Genomic DNA, 22755 nt, shown 5'->3' on the forward strand with positions numbered 1-22755 from the left:
TTCGAAAAAGGAACGTATTATTTTGACTTCCAAAAAAGGAACGTATTATCAATTACAATTTTTTTAATATATATAAGAACATGTTATTTTTAACAAACTATCAACACCAACCTAATCTAATTAAAAATATACTAAAAATTTCATATTTACCAAATTTTTTCAGGACTCAAAAATTTTCTTTAAATAAATATCATGACATATTTCTTCTATTTTATACATACAAACAAGGATATAAAATATAAAACTAATTTAATTAAAAAATTATTAACAACTATAAATTCAAACTGGTCTCAAAAATTACTTCAAAAATATTTTATAATATAATTTATTTGACAGAAATTTACGAACCTCATTCACAAATTTAACCCTCAAGAACCAAATTTCAAACCAATTAAAATTATGATGACAAATTTCTTCTATTTTTTACACACAAACAATCATATAAAATATAAAACTAATTTAATTAAAAATTTCATAAAAACTATACATTGAAACTACTACAAAAAATTACTTAAAAAAAATAATAATACAAATTATTTTACGGGACATTATGAAATAAAAATATAAAACTAATTTAATTAAAGAATTACTAAAAACTATACCTTCTAACTGCTATAAAAATATAGTTAAAAAAAATTATAACACAAATTATTAATTTCAAAATTACAAACCTGATTCAAATATTTAAGTTCAAGCAAACAAATTTAAAACTTTATGCAGATAAATCCCTAAACACTCAGAAAACTCAAAGCTCCTTGTGCATTCAGAAAACTCAAAGCCACTGATTGTGAGCACACACAGCTGAAAGAGGAAAGATTTCTTCGTCTAAGCTACTTCTGATTTCAAGAACAGCTAAAAATGTTATGTGATTGTGAGCACACAACTGAAAGAAAACGTTATGTGATTGTGAGCACACAACTGAAAGAAGAGTTTTCGTATTTATAAGCACAAAATCGCCACTTCTAATGGCTATTTTTTCTGCCCTAAATCGCCAATGGGAGTTGCAACTTGCAGGCAACTCGCCAATGGCAGTTGCAACTCCCCTTTCTCTGAAAAAAGCACCTGCAACCTAGCCTGCATTGAAAAAGCGCCTGCGACGTAGCTGCAGCCTCAGACCATGGAACTCGCCAGTTTTACTGGCGGTTCCCTACGCTTTCTGCATATCGCCAGCTTTAATGGCGATTTCAGGACTGCATGCACATATCGCCAGCAGCATGAGCGATTTGATCACTGAGACCAAACTCGCCATTGGCAATGGCGGTTTGGGTCCTGCATGGCATGCACTTCACGTTAAAAACTGCCCCCTGCCAGAAATAATAACAAAAGAACCCCATCTGGGGAAATACTTTTTAAAAGAACCCCAGATGGGGAAATTTGCCGTCCTGTGTCAAACATGGGTGATTCCACACAAAGAAATATTTGTGAAAGCATGGACCAATAAAGTAATGCATCTATGAAACACAACCTCTAACAGGTATCAATATTGTTTTTTGTTTGTGTTCATTTGTTTAAGTGTTGACTTAAATGAAAATGATGTGGTTGTTTACATGTTTTTGTATATTTCATCTGTAGGATTGAGGCGTCAGATCCAATCTTTCACTTGGTTATTATTCCTTCCTAGTTAAGTTTTGGTATTCATTAATCTGATTATCCAAAAGTGAGAGAGATTCAATAGCCAAAAAATAAGAGGAATACTATTTTGTTATTATCAACAAAGTATGTATATAATGCTCTTAATTGCTTTTCATGAAATTAATTCAATAAGTAAAAAATTCTTACTCCAAAGAGAAGACTTGCATAATTAAACAAAAATATATTCCCATATTATTACTACTAAATAATCAAGAAAACGACTGATATCAACTAAAAGCAGAAAGAGTGAGAAAACTGATGAGTTCGGACTTTACACGCTATGCTAATACCGAAGGCAAAAGACTAAGTAAGCAATGGAAAATCCTAACATTGTTCAATTAATTTTATTTTTTATTTTTCATGAACTTACTATCTTTTGAAAACGAAAAGTTTGCTACTTTATTTTCTATCGTACAAGGGGAAAAAGAAAATGAAAAGATGTCTTCTTTTCAGAAAAGAGAAAAATCAAATTATAAAATAAACTCGACCAAATAGAAGGTTGAGAAACACAAGAACCTGGTGAGGCTTGGGATGAGAAGACAAGCAGCGTAGAATCTCGACAAGAGGAATGACAAAAGCTAGGGTTTTGCAGGAACCCTTGAAGCTGCAGAGCAAAGGAATGGTGGCGGCTTGGACGAGGGTGCAGAACTCAAAGCCAGAGTGTGATAGAGCTTGGAGAAAAACGTGTGCTCGTTAACACTTTGTTGGGGAACTCTGATCCCATGGTTGTGCGCCGAATGCAGGTGCAGGAGAGGAAGAGGAGGCCAAGGAGAAAGAGGGTGGATAGGAAGAAGAAGAAAAGGAGAAAGAGAAAAGGTGGAGATTGAACAGGACGCGGAGGGATGTAGGGTTTGTAAAGAGGAGGGCAGCGCGGGTGAGCTACGAATTTAAAAGGTGACGCAATGTCAATTTTGTAATTAGAGGAAACGAAAACTAACCGTTATTTCAGTTATAAAAAAACTAGTCATTGGTAAAACTAACTGTTGAAAAACTAGTCATTGGTAAAACTAGCCGCTAAAAAACTACTCATTGGTAAAACTAGTCGTTGGTAAAATTAATCATTGTAACTCTTTACATATTCCTTCTAATGTTGTAAGATTTTCACACATCTAAATTGTGCAACACTTGTATTAGTCTTTTAGAAAATTATTACTTTGTAGTGTTGCTAAAGATGGATTCTGGCGATTCATCTCTTGAAGATGAAATCATTGATGATTTGCTGAAGGATGGGTACACGAAGAATATTACATGAGGTTGTTGATGGAACAAATACAACAACAACAAGACATTGAGAAGTAGTCATCCACGAAAATACATTGACAGATATCGTAAAGAAGGGCAAGAAAGATTGTTCAATGATTACTTCTCCAACACTGTAGTATACACAAATGAACAGTTTTGATGAAGATTTAAAATGCAAGGGATGTTTTCCTTTGCATTGTACAAGGCCTTGGCAATCATGATCCATATTTTCAGCAACATGTTGATGCAATTGGAAGGATGGACTTTTCTCCATTGCAGAAATGCATCGATGTTATTCGCATATTGGCATATGGGTCATCGATTGATAGTGTCAATGATTATGTTCAAATTGGAGAAATCATAACTTTACTATGCTTGGATAAGTTTGTAAGGTGTATCTACAATGTTTTTTGAGCTTAGTACTTAAGGAGATCCAACAATAATGACATCCAATACCCACTACAAATAAGTGAGCACCGTGATTTTCCAGGTATGTTAGGCAGTATTGATTGTATACATTGAGAATGGAAAAATTGTCTAGTAGCAGGGATAGGTCAATATTGTTGTGCTTAAAGTTGTGGCATCACAAGACTTATGGATTTGACATGCATATTTTGAGGTTGTGGGTTCAAACAATAACATCAATGTACTCAACGAATCTCCTATGTTTAAGGATGTTATGGAGTGAGAGGTCCCTATAGTACAATTTACAATCAATTGAACCAATATAACATGGGGTACTTTCTAGGAGAGGATATTTATCCAGACTAGGCAACGCTTGTGAAGATCATCCCAAGGCCACAAGGTCATAAAAGAAAATTGTTTGCTTAGAATCAAGAAGCGGCAAGAAAATATATGGAGCGCGCATTTGAAATGCTTTAATCTCGATTCACGATTATACATGGCCCTGCGTGTGGTCGGAGCATGGACACAATCAAGCATATATTATATGCGTGCATCATATTGCATAGCATGATTATGGAAGATGAAGACACACATATAATGAAAATTATGATCCCCATTATGAACATCCACTAATTATGTGTTGACAACTAACATACATATTGATCCTCGTCCAACCCTTGAATAATACTTGTTTAGGAGAAGAGAAGTTCATGACGTCATCACCAACTTCAAGTGGACTTTGTGGAGCATATTTGCGAACATTTTGGATGTGATAATCATCAAAATTAGTTATTGTTTTAATTATGTAACTTTTATTATTTAATTATTGTCTTTTATGTGGCGCTATTTGTGTGAAGTTAGTCACTTTGATAATTTTAAATAAAATATAATTTAGTTCTGTTTTTATTTATATTTGATTTTTAATTTTTGAATTTTTTAACATCCGCAAAAAATATTTAACATAATAATGCACTAAAATTATTCTTAGTTTTGAAAGTTTAATTAATTTATATAATATAATTATAAATCAATAAAGAAGTTATTAATAAAGTATAATAATAAATTCTTTTGGTGGAACTCATTAGAAGCAACAAAAGAAAGTTATTACATTGTAGAGATTTATTGCATAGAATTGCTTGTATATGAAAAAGTAAAAGTCAATCATGTATACACGCATATCCCAATGGAAGCAACTATTGTGAATTACTACAATGTGATGCTCTAACAACACTTCATAGGTATCGTTGAAAACTTAAAATGCTTCAAATAAACTATGAAGGTGCTACTCAAATAAATTACTCTGGATGATAATGCTTAATTTCTATGGGTGGCTAGCCACACATAGTGTGTTTTGTTTGTGCAGAACTCCTTGGAAAAGACCCCTACATTCTCAAGCGCAAGTATTGCATGCATATGCACTACAAGAATTTTTACAAATTTTTTATTATGTATTAGGTTATATTTGACAAAGTTGAAAAATTACTTGGAAGTTTAAAGGAAACTGTAAAGTTAGTTTATTGAATTATAAGTGTTTGATAATTTTTTAAAAGCTAAAAATGACATGCTAGTGCATCACAATGAGAAAAGCGATCCCAACCAAGTTGCTCAATCCTCACCGATCATTTGTAGCACACCATAGTATATTAAAAGATAAAACAAACAAAAACAACACAAAATGACATATATCAAACTCATGAACAATCATGTAAACCTAAAGTTCTTATTGGATAAAATTAGGAATAGTATCCCACCATACAAAACTTTAATGCTAGCCCATGCGAGACAAGTTTATCTATGCATTTGTTGCCTTTATGAAAAATATGGAAAAAAAATCGGAAGTTCATATGTTTAGTCAATTCTATACAATTTTTCCATATATTCCTAAGCCTCTAAGGAACCAACAAAAAAATATAAAATGATAGAAATAGAAATATTTATGTGATGTTTTTATATTAATAATAATTTTATTTGATTGATAAAAATATATTTAGAGGTATTTATAGTTTTAGTTTTTAATTAATTTTAAATACTTTTACTTTTCTTTATAAATCAATTATTTTAGTTATACTTTTTGTTTACGTATTGTGTATTTTCCTATCACTACAAGAAAAACTAGCTTTAACAGGGGCTTATTAACGAGGGTTCTTCTAACTGTCGGGAACTCATGAACTTAATAGGGGTTTATAACCCTTGTTAAGTACCTTTGGTTATTTAAATTGAGTATTTTCCGGCGGTTTCAAACAACCCCCAGTTTGTGTTAATTTATTTTCCTCTTTTTAAAACAATGTTTAATTTCTTTTATAAAAAAATTCTCTCTTTTTTTGTTCCCTCTCTCTTTTATTCTCGGGCCTTTTCTCCTTTATGACTCTAATCTCTTAGTCTTTCCCATTATTGTTCGGCCGAAGTACCGATTGGGTGTAATTTATGACTCTTACCTCTTAGTCTTTATGACTCTAATCTCTTAGTCTTTTCCATTATTGTTGGGCCAAAGTACCCATTGGGTGTAATTTTTTTAAAAAATTATCATTTAAGAATAGATTTTAAATTAATACTCATTTAACGATAAATCCTAATAAGTATTACAACTTCTAAATTGAAAGTCATAATTACTATTAGGATTTTTTTTAACATTGAGGTCATAAATTTTTTTACGACTTTAATTATTTTTTCTTAAATACAACTTTAAAGTCATAAGCTTTTTTGTTTTTATGATTTTAAAGTCATAATTTTTTTTTTCATTTCTTTACTTCTTTAAAGATATAAAGTATTTTTTTTGTTTTTTATATTGAAGTTGTAAATTAGTTTACGACTTTATTTTTATTTTATTTAATCATAAATAAGTTATTTATTTTAATTATTTAAACAATTAATGTATTATTAATTTTTTTTATTTAATATTTTTTATATTTTTTATATGGTTTTATTTAATATTTTCTATATTTTTCATATGGTTTTATTCAATATTTTTCATATTTTTTATAACATTTTATTTAATATTTTTTATATGGTTTTATTTAATATTTTTACATTTTTTCATATTATTTTATTTAATATGGTTTCTATATTTAATAGTTTCTATATTTTTTTACTATTGTTAAGAATTATTATTTATTTTGTAAATTAAAAAATAATGTAAAAGACTTAAAATTTAAATAAAAAATATTAAAATGTACTAAATATTCGTTTAACAAAAATAAAATATCAATGAATATGTAATATATTTTAATATTTTTATTTAAATTTAAATATTTTGTTTTATTTTTATAATTTATAAAACAAATAATAATCATTAACAATAGTAAAAAAAATATAGAAACTATGTTAAATAAAACAATATAAAAAATACTAAATAAAATAATATAAAATTATTAAATATATTGAATAAAATCATATAAAAATATTATATATATATATATATATATTAAATAAACTCATTTTAAAATATAGAAAATATTAAATAAAACATAAGAATAATCACACATTAATTTTTTAAGTAATTAAAATAAATAAATTAATTATGATTTAAGAAAAACAAAATTGAATTCGTAAACTAATTTATGACTTCAATATAAAAAACATAAAAATGTTACTTTACGACTCTAAAGTCATAAAAAAACAAAAACTTACGATTTTAAAATCGTAAAAAGAAAACTTATGACTTTAAATTCATATTTTAAAAAAATTGAAGTCGAAAATTTTTTTTTGACTACAATGTTGAAAAAATAGAAGTCGTAATAGGAATTACAACTTTTAATTCTGAAGTTATAACATCTTTTACTATTTACCCCCAAATGAATATTAATTTAAAATCTACCCCCAAATGATAATTTTTTAAAAAAATTACCCGAATCAGTACTTTGGCCATTATTGTTCCCTCATTTTCATCTCATTGACATTTGCACATGTCATACGCTTACACCCCCTTTGTTTCTCCTTCTCAACCCTAATTGTAGTAATATGTAGAGCCCCCATCACATCTATGCATCAACGATTTGTTCTGTTAATTACGATTTGTACTCTACAGATTTTACTTTGAAAACTTCTATCTGCTTAGGGTTTTGATTGCAAAATTGTGGTTGTAATTTTTGGGTGAGGATTTGACTCTAGATTTGCAAACCCCTTTCCAACAACGAGGAATGGGGCTCATGTTCAAATTGATTTCAAAATTGATATCCACAACTGATTAGAAGGATTTAGCAAATTCCAAACCAGTTTTCCCAACATAGCTATGTTTTACTCCCTCGCCACTCTTATCCTATGCCTTCCATTTTTCTTAGGCTGGATAATTGAATCTCACTTAATCATATGGAGCCCTCATTCCTTGTTGCCATTCTAGATAAAGCCTCTAATTGTGATAGGAAGGGGAAGATGCAGCAGATTCCCACCATAGGCTCGAAACAAAGACCCATGAGAAAGATCATCCCACCAAGATACCTCAGGGATTTTGTCTAACATAATCAGTTGGTATCTACTGAGTTGGCACGATATGGTTGGAGAGGTTGCCTTGTTATTGTCTACCATCATCATTCTATTATACTTTGTCTGTAGCAATTTTGTTATTGCATTTATGTTATGATAGGATATTAGCATCTTAGCATCTTATATGATACTTATAAATAACTATGAACAATGTAATAAGGCAAACCAATCAATACAAACCTCTTTTCTTCCTTTTTATGCATTGTAGGTTACCTAGGCCTTGAATGCTAGATCCCCATTCCCTTTTGTGTTCTTAACAATTTGGTGCTCTTGTTAATGCTCATGGTCGATTCTACTCAATCTAACTCCAACATGGAGAAAATCAAGGAGGCAATAGCCTAGCTTACCTCCAACCAATTATCCCTCATAGTAACCCAAAACTCAATGTCCATCAAACTTATCTAGAAAATGGCCAACTTAGAATCCCACCCATATTCCCCAACTTCATCCTCAGCAATACCACACACCGCTTCCCCTTCTAACCCTTACTGCATTAAGCTTGAAGTCTCGCATTTTGATGGCTCTGATCCACTGGTATGGATCTTCAAGATCACCCAGTTCTTTGAGTACCAATCGACCCCTAACCATGAACGTCTCACCATTGCTTCCTTCTATATGGACGATCATGCACTAACGTGGTTCCAGTGGATGGCTAGCAATAGTCAACTTGTTTCTTGTTCAGTATTACTCTAGGACTTACAAGCATGCTTTGTTTCTTCTTAGTATGACAACCCCACTGGTGCTCTGTTCAAACTCACCCAACGTGACACAGTTAACACCTATCTCCCTAAGTTAAAGGCCCTTACCAATCAAATCATTGGTCTTCCTCCACCCTTCCTCTTGAGCTGCTTTATTTCTTGTTTAGTGCCGGAAATCCATAGGGAGGTGCAAGCGCTACAACCCTTCGGCGTTGGTCCAAGCAAGCAGGTTAGCCAAACTTCAAAGGGAAAAGTTCAATGACTTTTGTTGTTCGTTTCACAGTAGGTTACTTTTTCCCCCCACTTCAGTTCCATAACATGGTTCTTCCTCCACTCCAATTGCTTCTTCACCATTGTGACCTTTTTCTCTTAAACTGCCACCCTCGATTCCGGTCAAAAGGTTGTCTTCGAAGGAGTTAGGTACACGTTGCAAGAGGTGTCTCTGTTTCAACTATGACGAGAAGGTCCATTGTGGACATAAGTGTGCCTCCAAGGTATTCCTATTGATCGCTAAGGATGATGATGATGGGCAAGAAGATCACCAACACGTGGACCATGTACCCAATCCACAAGAGGTTATCGCTCCAACCCCGACCCAGATCAGCTTACATACCCTCTCAGACCACTTAGCCCCAAAGACATTATACTTATTGGGCCAGATTGCATATCAACAGGTGATTATATTAATTGATGGGGGTAGCACCCACAATTTCGTCCAGGAGCATTTGGTTCACACCCTAGGCTTACCAACTCAGCCCACGACACCACTTTGGGTCATGGTAGGTAACGGTCATCAACTTGATTGTCATCTCCTTAATGAGGCAGTCACAATGCACATCTAGAATGTCTCATTTTCTGTCGACCTCCATATTTTTCCGTCATGTGGTGCCAACTTGGTTTTGGGGGTGCAATGGCTCAAATTACTCAGCAATGTTGATCCTGACCTCAATCTCATTACACCGCTATAACTCCTTCAATTGGTTCAAATCGACGGTGCAAGTGGATTCTTCCTTATTCAAATCTTGCCTAGAGAGCTTCCTTCGAACCAAACCAATTTTTTGGAAATAACCGCCCTTACCGACAAATTTTACGCCCTATTTCAAACCCCGACATCCCTACATCCACCAAAACCTACTGACCATGACATTCACCTTCTCCCAAATTTTGAACCAATAAATTTTCAACTATATTGTTATCCTTACTTCCAAAAGCAGGAAATCAAAAACAAGGTGGGATCGATGTTGAAAAAGGGAATCATCCTCCCAAGCACCATCCCTTTTTCCTTCCCTATTCTTTTGGTCAAGAAACATGATGGCTCATTGCGGTTTTGTGTCAATTACCACGCACTAAACGCGATAACCATAAAATATAGGTTTCTAATACACACTATCAATTAACTTCTTCATGAGTTAGGGGGTGCGTGCTGGTTTTCGAACCTAGACCTTTTACAAGGCTACCATCAAATATTGATGAATGATGACAATGCTAGTAAGACAACCTTTCAAATTCATCATGGTTATTATGAGTTTTAGGTTATGCAATGTTCTGCCATCATTTCAGGTGACCATGAACACAATTTTCCGTCTGTATCTCTGTCAATTCATAATTATTTTCTTTGATGATATTTTGATCTATAGTAGAACCCTTGGAGAAAATCATATTCATTCGGAGAAGGCTTTTTAGTTACTTTTGGACAACAAATTTTTCCTCAAGTTATTGAAGTGCTCATTTGCTAAGAGATAGGTCAAATACTTGGGTCTCCTGGTATCTGCAAAGGGTGTTGAACCAGTGCTGGCTAAAGTTCATGCAATCCAGTAATGGCCTACACCTCAGTTTCACAAAGCAATCCAAAGTTTCCTCGACTTATTTGGTTTTTATCATTAGTTTATTCGCAGTTATGCATCCCTTGCAGCTCCTTTAACCAACCTGCTAACACATGACCATTTTGAATGGACTTCTAAAGCTCAACTAGCCTTTAATGGACTGAAAAATGCAATTACGACAACTCTGATGTTGCTTCTGCCCAATTTCACTCTACCCTTCATTTTGGAAACAGGCGGGTCTGACGTCGAAATGGGTGTGATTTTGTCCCAACATGGTCACCCTATCATGTTTTTTAGCAAACCCTTCAGTCCCAAGTTGCTTCATGCCTCCACCTATCTCCGAGAGCTCTTCACCATTATAGCCACAGTAAAGAAATAGTGTTAGTACTTATTGGGCCATCACTTCACTATTCTCACAGATCATCGGAGCCTCAAGTAGTGCAAACACCTGGGCAATAAATGTACTTAGCCAAACTCATTGACTATGACTATTCGATCCAATATCATTTCGGCAAGACAAACGTGGTTGCAAATGCCCTACCTCGAGCCTGAGACTCCCTTAGGCACTTTTTTGGTGTTGTTGTTCCTTTGCTTTACATTTCTACAAAAACTCAAGCAACAAGTATCTAATGATCCCAGTTTTCTTGCACTTTGACAAGCCAGCTTAGATGACCCAGCCACTTATCCATATTACATAATTACCCAAGATTTCATCATGAAAGGCGGTCGTATTTGGCTGCCTCAAGGATCACCATTCATTCCAACTCTACTAATGGATTTTCATTCATCTCCGACAGGTGGGCACATGGGAATTGCAAAAACTCTCACGCAAATCAGCGAGAACTTTAGTTGGTCTGGGATAAAGAAGGACGTCAAACACTTTGTAGTAGTTTGTGTCGACTATCAACATACAAAGTATGAAACCAAAAAAACAGTGGGTTTGCTTTGCCCATTACCAATTCTATTTTGGCCATGGGAAAATCTCTCTCTAGATTTTACTATGGGCTTACCGGCATATCACGACTATACCACTATCCCTATGGTTATGGACTGTTTTTCGAAAGGAATTCACTTGGGGATGCTTCCACCTCACTGTACATCTCACACTGTCGTGCTACTTTTTATGGACATTGTCAAAAAACTCCATGGAATGCCCATAAGCCTCATCTTGGACCGCAATCCTCTATTCATCAGTCAATTATGGCAGGAGCTGTTCCGATTGAGTTGAACTAAACTACACATGAGTTCTGCATACCACCCGTAGACAAACAGGCAAACTAAGGTCTTGAACAGAGTCATCAAAGCAGTATCTTTGTGCTTTTGTGCACAAGAAACCTTCATCATGGGTAAAGTTCTTGAATTGAGATGAATGGTCCTATAATACCTCCAAACATTCAAACTCTGGTGTTTCTCCATATGAAATTACCTATGACAAGAAACCTCTTAGCATTCCACAGTACATTGCCAGCACATCGAACATTGACCCTGTTGATGAATTCATGACCAAGAGAGAGAAAGTGTTCGCAGATCTAAGGAAAGCTTTTGAAAGCCCAGGAAACCATGAAACAAATTGTTGATGTCAAGTGTAGGGAAGTCACTTTCAACATAGGGGATTAGGTAATGGTTAAATTATGTTGTCACAGGAAAATAACTGCCTCTGGGGTATGCTCACCTTACTCCAAACTTGCTAAAAGATACTACAGGCCATACTAAATCCTGGAATGAGTTGGCAAGGTTGCATACAAACTTCAATTGCCTGAGGGATCACCTATCCACCTTGTCTTCCATTACTCCCGGCACAAACCATTTCATCAGTTAGCTGCAAAAATCAACTCTCCATTACTTCTACCTGCCACAACAATTGAAAATCAACCTATCATCACCCCTTTAGCTATACTTAGTACTCATTGGGAATCTGCCTCTATTGATCCCAAACTATAGGTCATAGTTTAGTGGGAAAGCCTATCACCTGATGAAACTTTGTGGGAGGAATGAGAGACGTTGAAGGCCACTTATCACCTTGATGACAATGTACTTTTGGATGGCATAAGGGGTGGTAGGAAGGAGAAGATGCAGTAGATTCCCACCACAGGCTTGAAGGAGAGACCCAAGAGGAAGATCATCCCACCAAGATACCTCAGGGACTTTCTCTAACATAATCAGTTGGTATTTGCTGAGTCGGCACGATAAGATTAGAGAGGTTGTCTAATTATTGTTTGCCATCATCATTCTATTATACTTTGTTTGCTGCAATTTTTTTTTATTGCATTTATGTTATGATATAATATTAACATCTTATATGTTACTTATAAATAGCTATGAACAATCTAATAAGGCAGACCAGTTAATACATACCTCTTTTCTTCCTTCGTATGCTTTGGAGGTTGCCTAGGCCTTGAATGTTAGGTACCCCATTCTCTTTTGTGTTCTTAACAAATTGCCTTATCAATAAAGTCACAAATATATTCAAAATTTGCATTCCATAAGTTAGGAGAGATGCCAAGACCGCATTCGCAAGAGTCACCCTCCTCGGTTTACTTAACAATGTACTCTTCCACGTGTTCAACTTGAAATGAACTCTATCAATCTACTCTGCAAAATCATCTCTCGTTGAACAACTTTGGAAAAGTTTAAACCCTGGATACTTGCCTAGATGATCTATTAGCTTTATATGCGTGATCTCTTCCAAATGCCTCCTCATATCCATAGGAACCCCTTACGATACCATAGCCCTAGACTTCATTGTGCTACTTTGAGGCCTGACATCACACAAAATGAATCCAAAATGGTTGCTATCTCTTTAGCTTGACACGACCTTGCCTTAGCAAAAAATATGACATCCTTTGCACAAAAGAGATCAGATATAGTAGGACCATTTTTCGAAACTTTAATAGGCATCCACCTTCCCTCGTGCTCCTTGAAGTATCTCACAAAACAAAACAAAAATAGAAAAATAGAAAAAAAAACTTGTATAACAATTAATCAAAATATACTTTTTAGCTGGTAAAAGAACTTCAAAAACCAATTGAAATGTTTGGTCAAATGTTAACTATCATTTTTTTCTTGTTTTTTTAGGTGCTTGAGAAAAGAAAGAAAGGAAAAAAGGAGTGACAAAAAAATGCAAGCTTATTTTTCTTTTTTTTTTTACTAGATTTTAATCACATGGGTTCTATTAAAATATTTTTTTTAATATTTACATTTAGTATTTATATTGAAAATATATGTACATCAATAAAATTGATCTTTAAAATGTTTAGTAGCATGTTAAATATAATTATATTAAGTTCGAGGAAGAAAACTAATTGTTTTAAGAATATGGATTTCAATCTAACTCAACTTATAAAATTAATTTGTAAGGTGAGAATTATCTTAAACTTATATTTATTAATTAGGTCTTATCATTTGTGAATTTTTTCAACATGTTAAAAAACAAGCAAAGCAAAGCAAAAGTTTTAGAAAAAAAGACAAAGAAAGAAAAACAAATAAAAAATACGAAAATTTGGGCGGGAACACTGTTCATGCTGTTAACCGGTTTTTATTATAATAGGAACGGATAACAAAAAAAAGCAAGCTTGTTTGATTTAATGGAATAAATGGAAATTTTTAAAATAACTTTGGGCCTTTAAACCGAACTTCTCCATGTTCTGCGAAGAAAAGCGTAGAAAGGAACAGAGAATGTGGCTTTTACGAAAACCATCCTTTTTCTCGTGTTCCTCGTGTCTTCGTTTTGCTCCTCTCCTCTGCGCCCTGGTTGCTGCTGGTCTTCTTCTTACAAATTTTTCAGCTCTTGTTCGTTGGTGTTCCTTTCTTCTACTGAATGAGGAGGTAAACCCAAATTTTCAGATCTGCTACTGAAAATGTTATTATTGTTCTGAGTTTACTACTGAGTTGTATAATGGTAGTATAAATTAAAATTGCATGTTCTTAAGCTGAGGAATGAACTTGTAGTTGATTTATAACTTGCAAATGTGACAATGGTTACCCTTTTTCTCTTATTTGTGGAATGCGACTATGTGTAAACCCATGCTAAAATTGGTTATGCAGTAAGCATAATCGGTTATATTAAAAATAATCAATTATGCTTAGCATGATTAAGTATATGTTTGAATTAAAGTTTACAAATTTAAGTTTGAACTAAATTTAAGTTTGTAAAAACAATTCAAGTCTTACTTTTACAAAGCTGAGTTTTAAGGTAATTTTTTTATGTCAGATGTACTTTTGAGGGTAAACTTTTGCTCTCCAAAACAAAAGTACAAAGCTGAGTTTTTAGGTAATTTAACGAAACATGCTTTATGCTTATTGCATAATCAGTTCAGCAGGCAGCAAGCAGTATATAATTTGCATTTTGGGATCTATAGACAAGGTTTTATCTGTGGTTAGGATGAGTGCACAAGTTGAGCCTTTGAAACACGGATGCAAAACAACTTCAGACCTGAATATTAAATAATAATTTACAAATAGAAATATGTAGAATGATATTATGGAATTTATGTAATTTCAGTTTTCTATGATATATGTGCATGGAATTTACGAACCATTAATGTTCAGTTTGTAAAACTTAAGTTTGACTTATTTAAATAATTGAGTCAAATCCAAAGCTTTAGTTTGTTTATTTAATTTATTTAACAAGTCGAACTCAATAGTTTACTAATAACTTAACTCATTTAAGTCCCTAGTTGTAAACCCATTGATACCTAAGTTCAATTTTTTAGAATAAAAAAGAAAGAAAAATTCAACTTCAATCCTCTGGCTTTTTACTAAATTATACTAACACATGCTAAGTTTGTTTTTTATTCTTTTTAATAATAAGAAGGAACCGAGTGGAAATCATGTCATTTTTTTCAAGCTCTTCATGGTGTGCAACTGAGCATAGACATCGAACCATAGAAGAACACACTAGCTCCACCAGCACATGTGTCCTCTCCTCTTCCTGGTTCCAACTATGCTTCTAACAGGAAATGGTCCTTGCATCATTGAGAGACTGAAGCTTTGTCAAAACTTAGCATGTGCATCCTAATTATTGGATAGTCGTTGAATTCCTTTGTTCAGTTGATCTGGAAAACTTCTCGAGGTATTGAAGGAGGGATGTGCTTCTTGGCTACACATTTGTACTGTGCACAAGTGAAGTATGAGGAGGAAGTAAGCAAACTGATTAAAAGGAAAAAACAAATCATAGCAATTTTGTTTGTACGAAAATTTACCTTATGCTGACTGTATTTATCTCTGATTGCAGGTAAATTAGAATCATGGCTGCTGCAACAAAGACGATGGAGATCTTTTACACATGCACACAAGTCAGAAGGCCGGTAGAGCGTGTAATGCTGCAATGTAGAATTCTGTAGCCGAAAACAGAAAGTAAGCCATGAAATTGTTCAAAAAACTTTTCCTCAATGTAGGTACATGCGGTATAGAAATTGTGGCTAGCAGCATACCCATGGTTTCTTTGAAGGGAAAAGTATAAATCTGGCAAGGAAAATTACAGAAGCAGCTACCAGTGATGGAGGATAACTCAACATACTGTACTCCAAGAGAGATAATTCGGCAATAAAGTTGGTTAGGTACTCCAGTTGAAGTGAAGGGATCTGAGAAATGGACAGAAAACCAAAAAAGGCTAATATTTTAGAAATGCAATCTACAACAATAACATTGAAACAATAGTATTTTATTTACTTAACAATCAGATCCTTTCAATTTATTAAAGCTATTTTATTGGGGAAACAGCAAGTCTCTTTTCTTTTCTGGCTGATTTACGGCCAGGAGGCATTTGGTCTGCTTGTCGCATACTACTAACCTAACCACAAGTCAATCTATCTTATATATTCTTGATGGTACGATGAGAAATAAGCCAATGACAACAATGTAAAATAATGGTTGTGCTGATGCACGGGCAACATGCATAAACCATGTAAAAGAGCAGCTAGAGCGAGAAAGATACCTCCTGGACATCATGAGCAGCTGCACGAACAAATCGTCTGAAATTATATCACAGTAACGACAAAGTGAACATTAGAACAGTGCAACTCCAAAAGCTTCCCAAAATCATATTTATGATTTATCAGTTACATACATTGGTAACTGGTTATTACCTTAAGAAACATTTAACTGTTGGAGCTGTCATTTCGAACTTAAGATAATTCAAGACAGCAGATTCCATTTGCAAAACCTGCATTAAAATGATTTTGCTGACATTTGATCACTTCAAGTCATAGGAGGAAGGGACTAAAACCTGCAAAATTTAGCCAAAGAATTCAATGCAAACCTCTTCTTTTAAGTAAGTATTGTCGGTTATATAACAAAATTCTTCCACCTGAGGAGCACAAATCTCCTCATATTTACTGTCAACAAGAACCAAAAATCAAATTGTTGTTAATGCTAGAGCCTAGAGGGCAAGAAAAAATAACTATGAATCCCATTGATAAGAAAACATGAGGGACATTATGCTTCCTTACGAGGCAATCATCATGCATGAAACACCAAGTAGTTGTAACCTTTGCCTATTCATAGCATTCCCTGAAAGATACCGATCTAAGTAGTTCACTGTCAAATACAATGTTTCAGGTACAAGACGATACTCCTCAGCCACCTGCAATTGAAAAGTTGAAGTTTAGCATACATAAATGGGTGTGATAATGAGCTCTAATTTGAGTGAAGACTAATTTGTAATAATGGGTTCTAATTTGAGTGAAGACATTAAAAAGGAATAATGTATTAGCCCTAACTCCTTTGTTTTCATTATAACCAGATCATCAATATATCTTTTTTTTTTTAACTTTACAAATCACAAATTCCAAGACTCAAAAATGTTTATTATGAGCAAATATTACCTCAACAAGCCAGTCAACCAATATAGCACGCATGCCAACATTTATGTCCTTCTGAATTCTGTCCATGAAGTCAGGGGAAGCCCTTTTCTTTTCCTAAAATTGCAGAAATTGTAAGAACACCCGAGATAAGAACACTTAATATAAATTATCATCTGTATAGCAAACATTTCGCCAGTTAGTAATGATAAAAAGTAGAACAAGTCATTATATCCCATGTAGAAAGTAAGAAACACAAATCATTATTTTAACTGTGAAAAACAAAGTTCAACCTCAGATTCACGTAGGTGCTTGTAGATGTCACAAACATAGGTTGCACAAAGCTGCGTATCGGAGTAAATATTGTCAATATTGACAATCTTGTCCACTCTTTCTTCCAACTCAACAATTATTTCCCTACTACATACGTCTCCTGCAAACAAATCAACAACACTACCTTAGAAAGCACTGAAAAATGGAATGGTATAATTAAATATATCATAATCCAAAATTTGATTGACCATACTATTAAACTTAAATGTGATTTAGTCCAAAGCAAAATTGCAGCAGTGAACAACCTTCTGGCTCTTTGGTATCAGAAATGTTTAAATTGCTTGTTATCTCTCTCTGAATTGAATGAACATCTGAAACATCCCTGTTATCCATATATTCAACTTCATCAGGACTCTCGATAGAATCACAAGACATTGTCTCATCCATAGAAACGGACCTTCCATCTATTTTACTAGGAGAAACATCGATACTGCTATGGACAGGCACGGCGAATGTGGCAACTGTGGGAGCAGCATCCTTCCTTCGTGGTAAAGAATTAGCCCTTGGAATAACAACTGAGCTTGAGTTAACAGATTTTAACTCGGGTAATTTGTTCCAAGAAATTGTTGATTTTGTGATGCTGGTTCTTGCAGGAGCCTCTTTCTTGGTCTTGGAAACTTTAATTGAACCACCTTGCACCTTGCATTACAGAATTCATCTAATTTACAATCAGAGATAAAGTAAAAGCTTAACAAACAACACATAGGTAAGCATCAAACTTTTGTGATAGCAATCGATCAATAATACTAAATAAAAAGTATTGATAGAAATATGGGTAGCAGTTGGAGGGAAGATGGTAATATTGATAGCATCAAAAAATAAAAGAGGAAATTTCGCATCAATAACGAATTAAGCTTGTACTCGAGTTTTCAAGAAAATACCCTCAAATTTGTACCCCTGTTTGGTACAACGGAAAGAAAACAAAACGCAGAGAAAAATTTAAATTGTTGGTTTTTTTGTAATATTGAAGATAACGAGGTTAGAACTAGGACCTCGTGTGAAAACTATCAAAACCTCGTAAGATTGACCCTTATGAGTTGGAAAATTTTCACATTTAAGAAAAACTAATAAAAGAATGGGGAAAAGTGGTTCTCGAACTTTTGAAATATGTGAATTCAGTCTCTCTTCACAATTAAACTTATCATCTAGTGGCAATTTTTTATAAACACAGAATTGAAAAAGGGACAAAATTCACCATCAATCTGAAAACAAAGGACCAAAACCAAGTTTGACTGAAAGTTCAAAGACTAAAAACACACTTTTCCCAAGAATTTTTTAAAATTTTATAAAAAAAAACTTTCCAGTCTCTTCACTTTTCCATTTTTTTCTCCAAATAAAAAAATACATTCTTATCGGTGATTATAAAAAATTTTCAAGTTTTCAAAAAAAAAAACCCAGGACACAAATGACAAAACACAAACATTCAGCTGAAGATTCACACCGATCATAGATTTCTCGGCATCAAAAGCTTCAAAACTAAACTACAAACCTTGTTCCGAGCACACTGAAGAGACGGAATACAAATTGAAACACACAAGGGGTTTAAAAACCCTGCATACACTTATTATCCACTACCACTCACAACTTCACATTCATGAAACTTATACAAAAACCCTTTAGCACAAAAGAACACTCTCTTTTTGCTTTTCAAGCACAGAAAGAAGATAAAGTCAATCATTCATTTCGTAATGCATCATGATATAGTGATTTTGATACACATGAAAAGTTAAAAACACAAATTCTATTATTTTTCCAAAATTTCAGTGGCTTTTTTTTTCTTTTGCAGAGAAATTAACCGAATTAAACAACGAAACGATGATTACCAAAGAAGAAGAAGAAGAAGAAGACGCGTTCCTCTGATTGGTGAGGTTGGCGAGAGGCGCTCTCTTCACAGCCACGTTCTGAGTAGTAACCCTCTTCGCCTTCCCCGACGACGACCACAACGACACCGAAGATGGAAGTCGTTTCGCTTTTGCCAAAGACGACGCTGTCGAGGAAGTAAAGGACGAACGACGATTCTGCGTCGTCGACGACATTATTTCGAGCCTCCCAACCAAATTCAAACTCACCTTATTATGCTTTGAGCGAGAGTGCGTATTAATCAGAGAGATGTGGTTTTCATTTATAAGAGAAAGAAAAGAATAAACGGAGGGTCGTTTCGTTTCTGTTGTTGCAGAATGAACACTGTGAAATGAAAGTTAGAAACGGGATAATATAAACGGTGAAATTGGGTTTGTTTGTTGTTGTGCTTTTGAGGCGGGGAACGGGTTGATTTGAAATCCGAAGAGATCTCAACCGTTGATTCCGCTCGGAATTCGTTGGGAGCGGGTTCTGTCCCACGTGCTTCCAACCATTTCAAATTTTGGTTCTCACGCAAGTCCCAACGGTTTTCAAACTAGCCGTATAACAAATAAATATTTTTGTGACTCGATTTGATTTAATTTTTTTATTAAAAGGTTTTTGAGTCAAACTTAAAAAGTACGTGAGTTTCATTTAATTTTTATTTAAAATAAAATTTAAATTAAATTAAATCAATATTTTATGATTTGATTTGGTTCGATTTTTTAATTTATTTAAATATTACTTTATTATAATTTACATACTTTCTATTCAACTTTTAAATTAAATTGTATTTAAAAAATTGTTAATAAAAATCTATGAAATTTATTAATATAATAAATTTTTTACGATAATTTTTTTTCAAATTTGTATCAATTTTAAACTAAACATATCTTAAAAAATTCATATAAAAATGATATATATTGTATAACTTAAGTGATATACACATAGAATACATAACACTCAAGTGTTATATCAATTAACCAATTTGGCTTGTTAATGAGCTTAACAAAAATAAGTTGATCATATTTAGTAAAATATCTCATTTCAATCAATTTTAACCAATTAAAAAGTGTTGAAAAGAATGTGTCAAAAAATATAAGCTTGACATTTTTCATAGGTACATATTTAGGTAAACGACATAAGTTTGGAACGGTATAAGTAACTTGGTTTTGGCACGAATGGCAGGCTACACCAATTTTTAATGGACCAATGGCTTCCTAACAAAATGTTTTTTCTCGATAGCATCATCAAGCTGATAAAAAAAGCAACATAAGAAATAACAAATAAGGAAATCGCGAAATATATATACACGAAGAAGATAAAAAAATGTAAAATAACAAATAAAGCAACACACGACGAACCTGTACTAATGCAAATCTGACCTGAAAATGGCAGCATAACAAAAATATCACAGCATAACAAATAACAAATTACGAAATCGCAAACTTTGGTATAGAAAGTGAACATGTAGTTAGGGTTGGGGTTTACTTATTTCACCTTCTTGTTTTTCCTGCAAAGAAAAGGAAGTTGTATTGAGGTTGATGGTAACAAATAAGGAAATCACAAACTTTTCTTATGCAAAGCAAAACAACCTGTACCTCGGGTTAGGGGTTAGTTATTTCACTGTTCTTTTAGTTGCAAAGAAAACGAACTTGTACTCAGCTTGCTGGATTCTTCGTTCAGTATCCAACAACTTCCATTTCGCCTTCTTTCTCGTTCTCGGCCAAAAACAAAAGGGAGGTGGAGTTAGGGTTACTGGTCACTTAGCAGTCTATCTTCTGCAAATGGCACTCTAACCCCACACCTAGTCGGTCATAGGAAGCCATTGGAAATAGAACCTTTTTGAAAATAGAAAGGCATAAAAAACAGAAGCGCAATAAAAAAAAAAGACAAAAAATATATATATAGCGTGATGTTGACATTTTTGGGCGAGAAGTACATTGCATAATATTGTGACATGTCAGCAAAATAGGGACTTTTTAGACATTTCGCAACAATGTCAGGGCCTTGTTTGTATAAAGATAGATGATGTTCCTGCAGTATATAAGAATTCATATTGTCATCTTTTTTACTACCACAATTAGGACTTTGACTTCCTGTATGAAAAGACGGATAAGATTTTTGTTATAATTTCTTTAAAAGTCATACTTAGAGTAGAGTGATTTTTAAAGTGCATCAAAATTAAACTCGGAAAATATTTACCAAAAGGTAAAATAAGCATCACATTGAAAGCATGCAAAAATAATGTAGTATTTTTTAATAGTTAAAATAAATATTTATCCAAATAATATAAGTGAAAAAAAATATTTATACGAATGATACAAAATATTGTATAAGGTGAGAGATCGATTCTCCTGAATTGATTTCTCATTTTTAACATTTTTTTAAAATTCACCTTAGAAATTTGTTTCCCATGAATCGATTTTCGAAGTGTGTATTTATGTTTTTTTTTAGATAGTTTAAAAATCGGTTATTGGGAAACCAATTTCTAAACTCAGTTTTTTTTAACTCAGTTTAGAAATCGTTTTTTCAAAATTGAGTTTTCTATTTATTTTTTTTTATTTCTTTTAAATTTTTTATTTTTTAAATTGTTTTTCTATTTTTTCCTTACAATTTATTTTAAATTTAACTGGTTTTTTTGTTTTAATTTTTTTATTTTACTAATTTATATATTTTTTTTATAAAAAAATATAATTTATCTAGAATAATATTTAAGAAAATACATATATTTAAATACTCAATATAAATAGAATTTAGTTAAATATTCATAAAAAAGTATAATTTCAAATTATTTATATTGTATTTAAATTTAGTTACATATTTTCCTTGTTATGATTTATAACTATCATATGAAAAAATATTTTTGTTTAACTAAAGTTAAACAAAAAAACTCAACATAAATATGTAAATACTCATAAAATATGAAGTTGTATTACTTTTATGGACTATGAATATGCATTTTTAGGAAAAATATAAATTAAAAAAAATAAGTACAATTAATATCTTATATATTAAATAACACCGTGGTAAATAAGTAAACCCAGTCAATGAAATAAAAAGGAACCATTTTAAATTTTCTTACATCATATTTTTATTAACTTTCTTATTAAATATATTTCTTTTAAGAAAAAAATGCATATATTTTTTATTTTTATAAAAGATTAAGAAAATACTATTATTAGAGTACATGCAAAATACGATTAGAATCGTGTAGATCCTTATAATTGATGTTTGACTTCCAATACACCTAAATAAACACTACAAGAAATAAGGTTATTACTTTTATCTTAACAACTTTAAATTTGTTGAGAAAAACATACATTTTATGATATCTTTATTGTCATTAAGAAAAGAATTATTAGTTGTCAACAACATTAATAGCTTTGAAGAAGAGGATTTTATTTGAATTGTTTTCAATTAATCGATAGGTTATAGTATTTGAGTAATTTTTTTGTCAGGTTGGGTTAATTGTGATTATTTATGGTTAATGATGTTTATTTT

The 22755-nt window shown here is 32.8% G+C and overlaps 1 protein-coding gene across 2 annotated transcripts; it reads right to left on the minus strand.

The window, feature by feature from the left end:
- Window positions 1-14822: 14822 nt before the first annotated feature.
- Window positions 14823-19606, minus strand: LOC114383729 (cyclin-A1-4-like). Of its 2 annotated transcripts, XM_028343464.1 has the most exons (12): window positions 19236-19606; window positions 17810-18051; window positions 17658-17734; window positions 17373-17512; window positions 17104-17196; window positions 16729-16862; window positions 16539-16614; window positions 16366-16442; window positions 16215-16251; window positions 15712-15861; window positions 15481-15615; window positions 14823-15390 (listed from the first exon to the last, which is right to left on the minus strand). In XM_028343464.1, exons 1-12 carry the CDS (start codon window positions 19446-19448, stop codon window positions 15325-15327), a joined length of 1440 nt encoding a protein of 479 aa, XP_028199265.1. In that variant the 5' UTR covers window positions 19449-19606; the 3' UTR covers window positions 14823-15324. The 2 variants fall into 2 exon arrangements, with proteins under 2 accessions (XP_028199265.1, XP_028199264.1); XM_028343463.1 differs by having other exon boundaries at window positions 17658-18051.
- Window positions 19607-22755: the final 3149 nt, after the last annotated feature.

This window comes from Glycine soja, chromosome 14 (genome assembly GCF_004193775.1).
Source record: "Glycine soja cultivar W05 chromosome 14, ASM419377v2, whole genome shotgun sequence".
NCBI lineage: Eukaryota > Viridiplantae > Streptophyta > Magnoliopsida > Fabales > Fabaceae > Glycine > Glycine soja.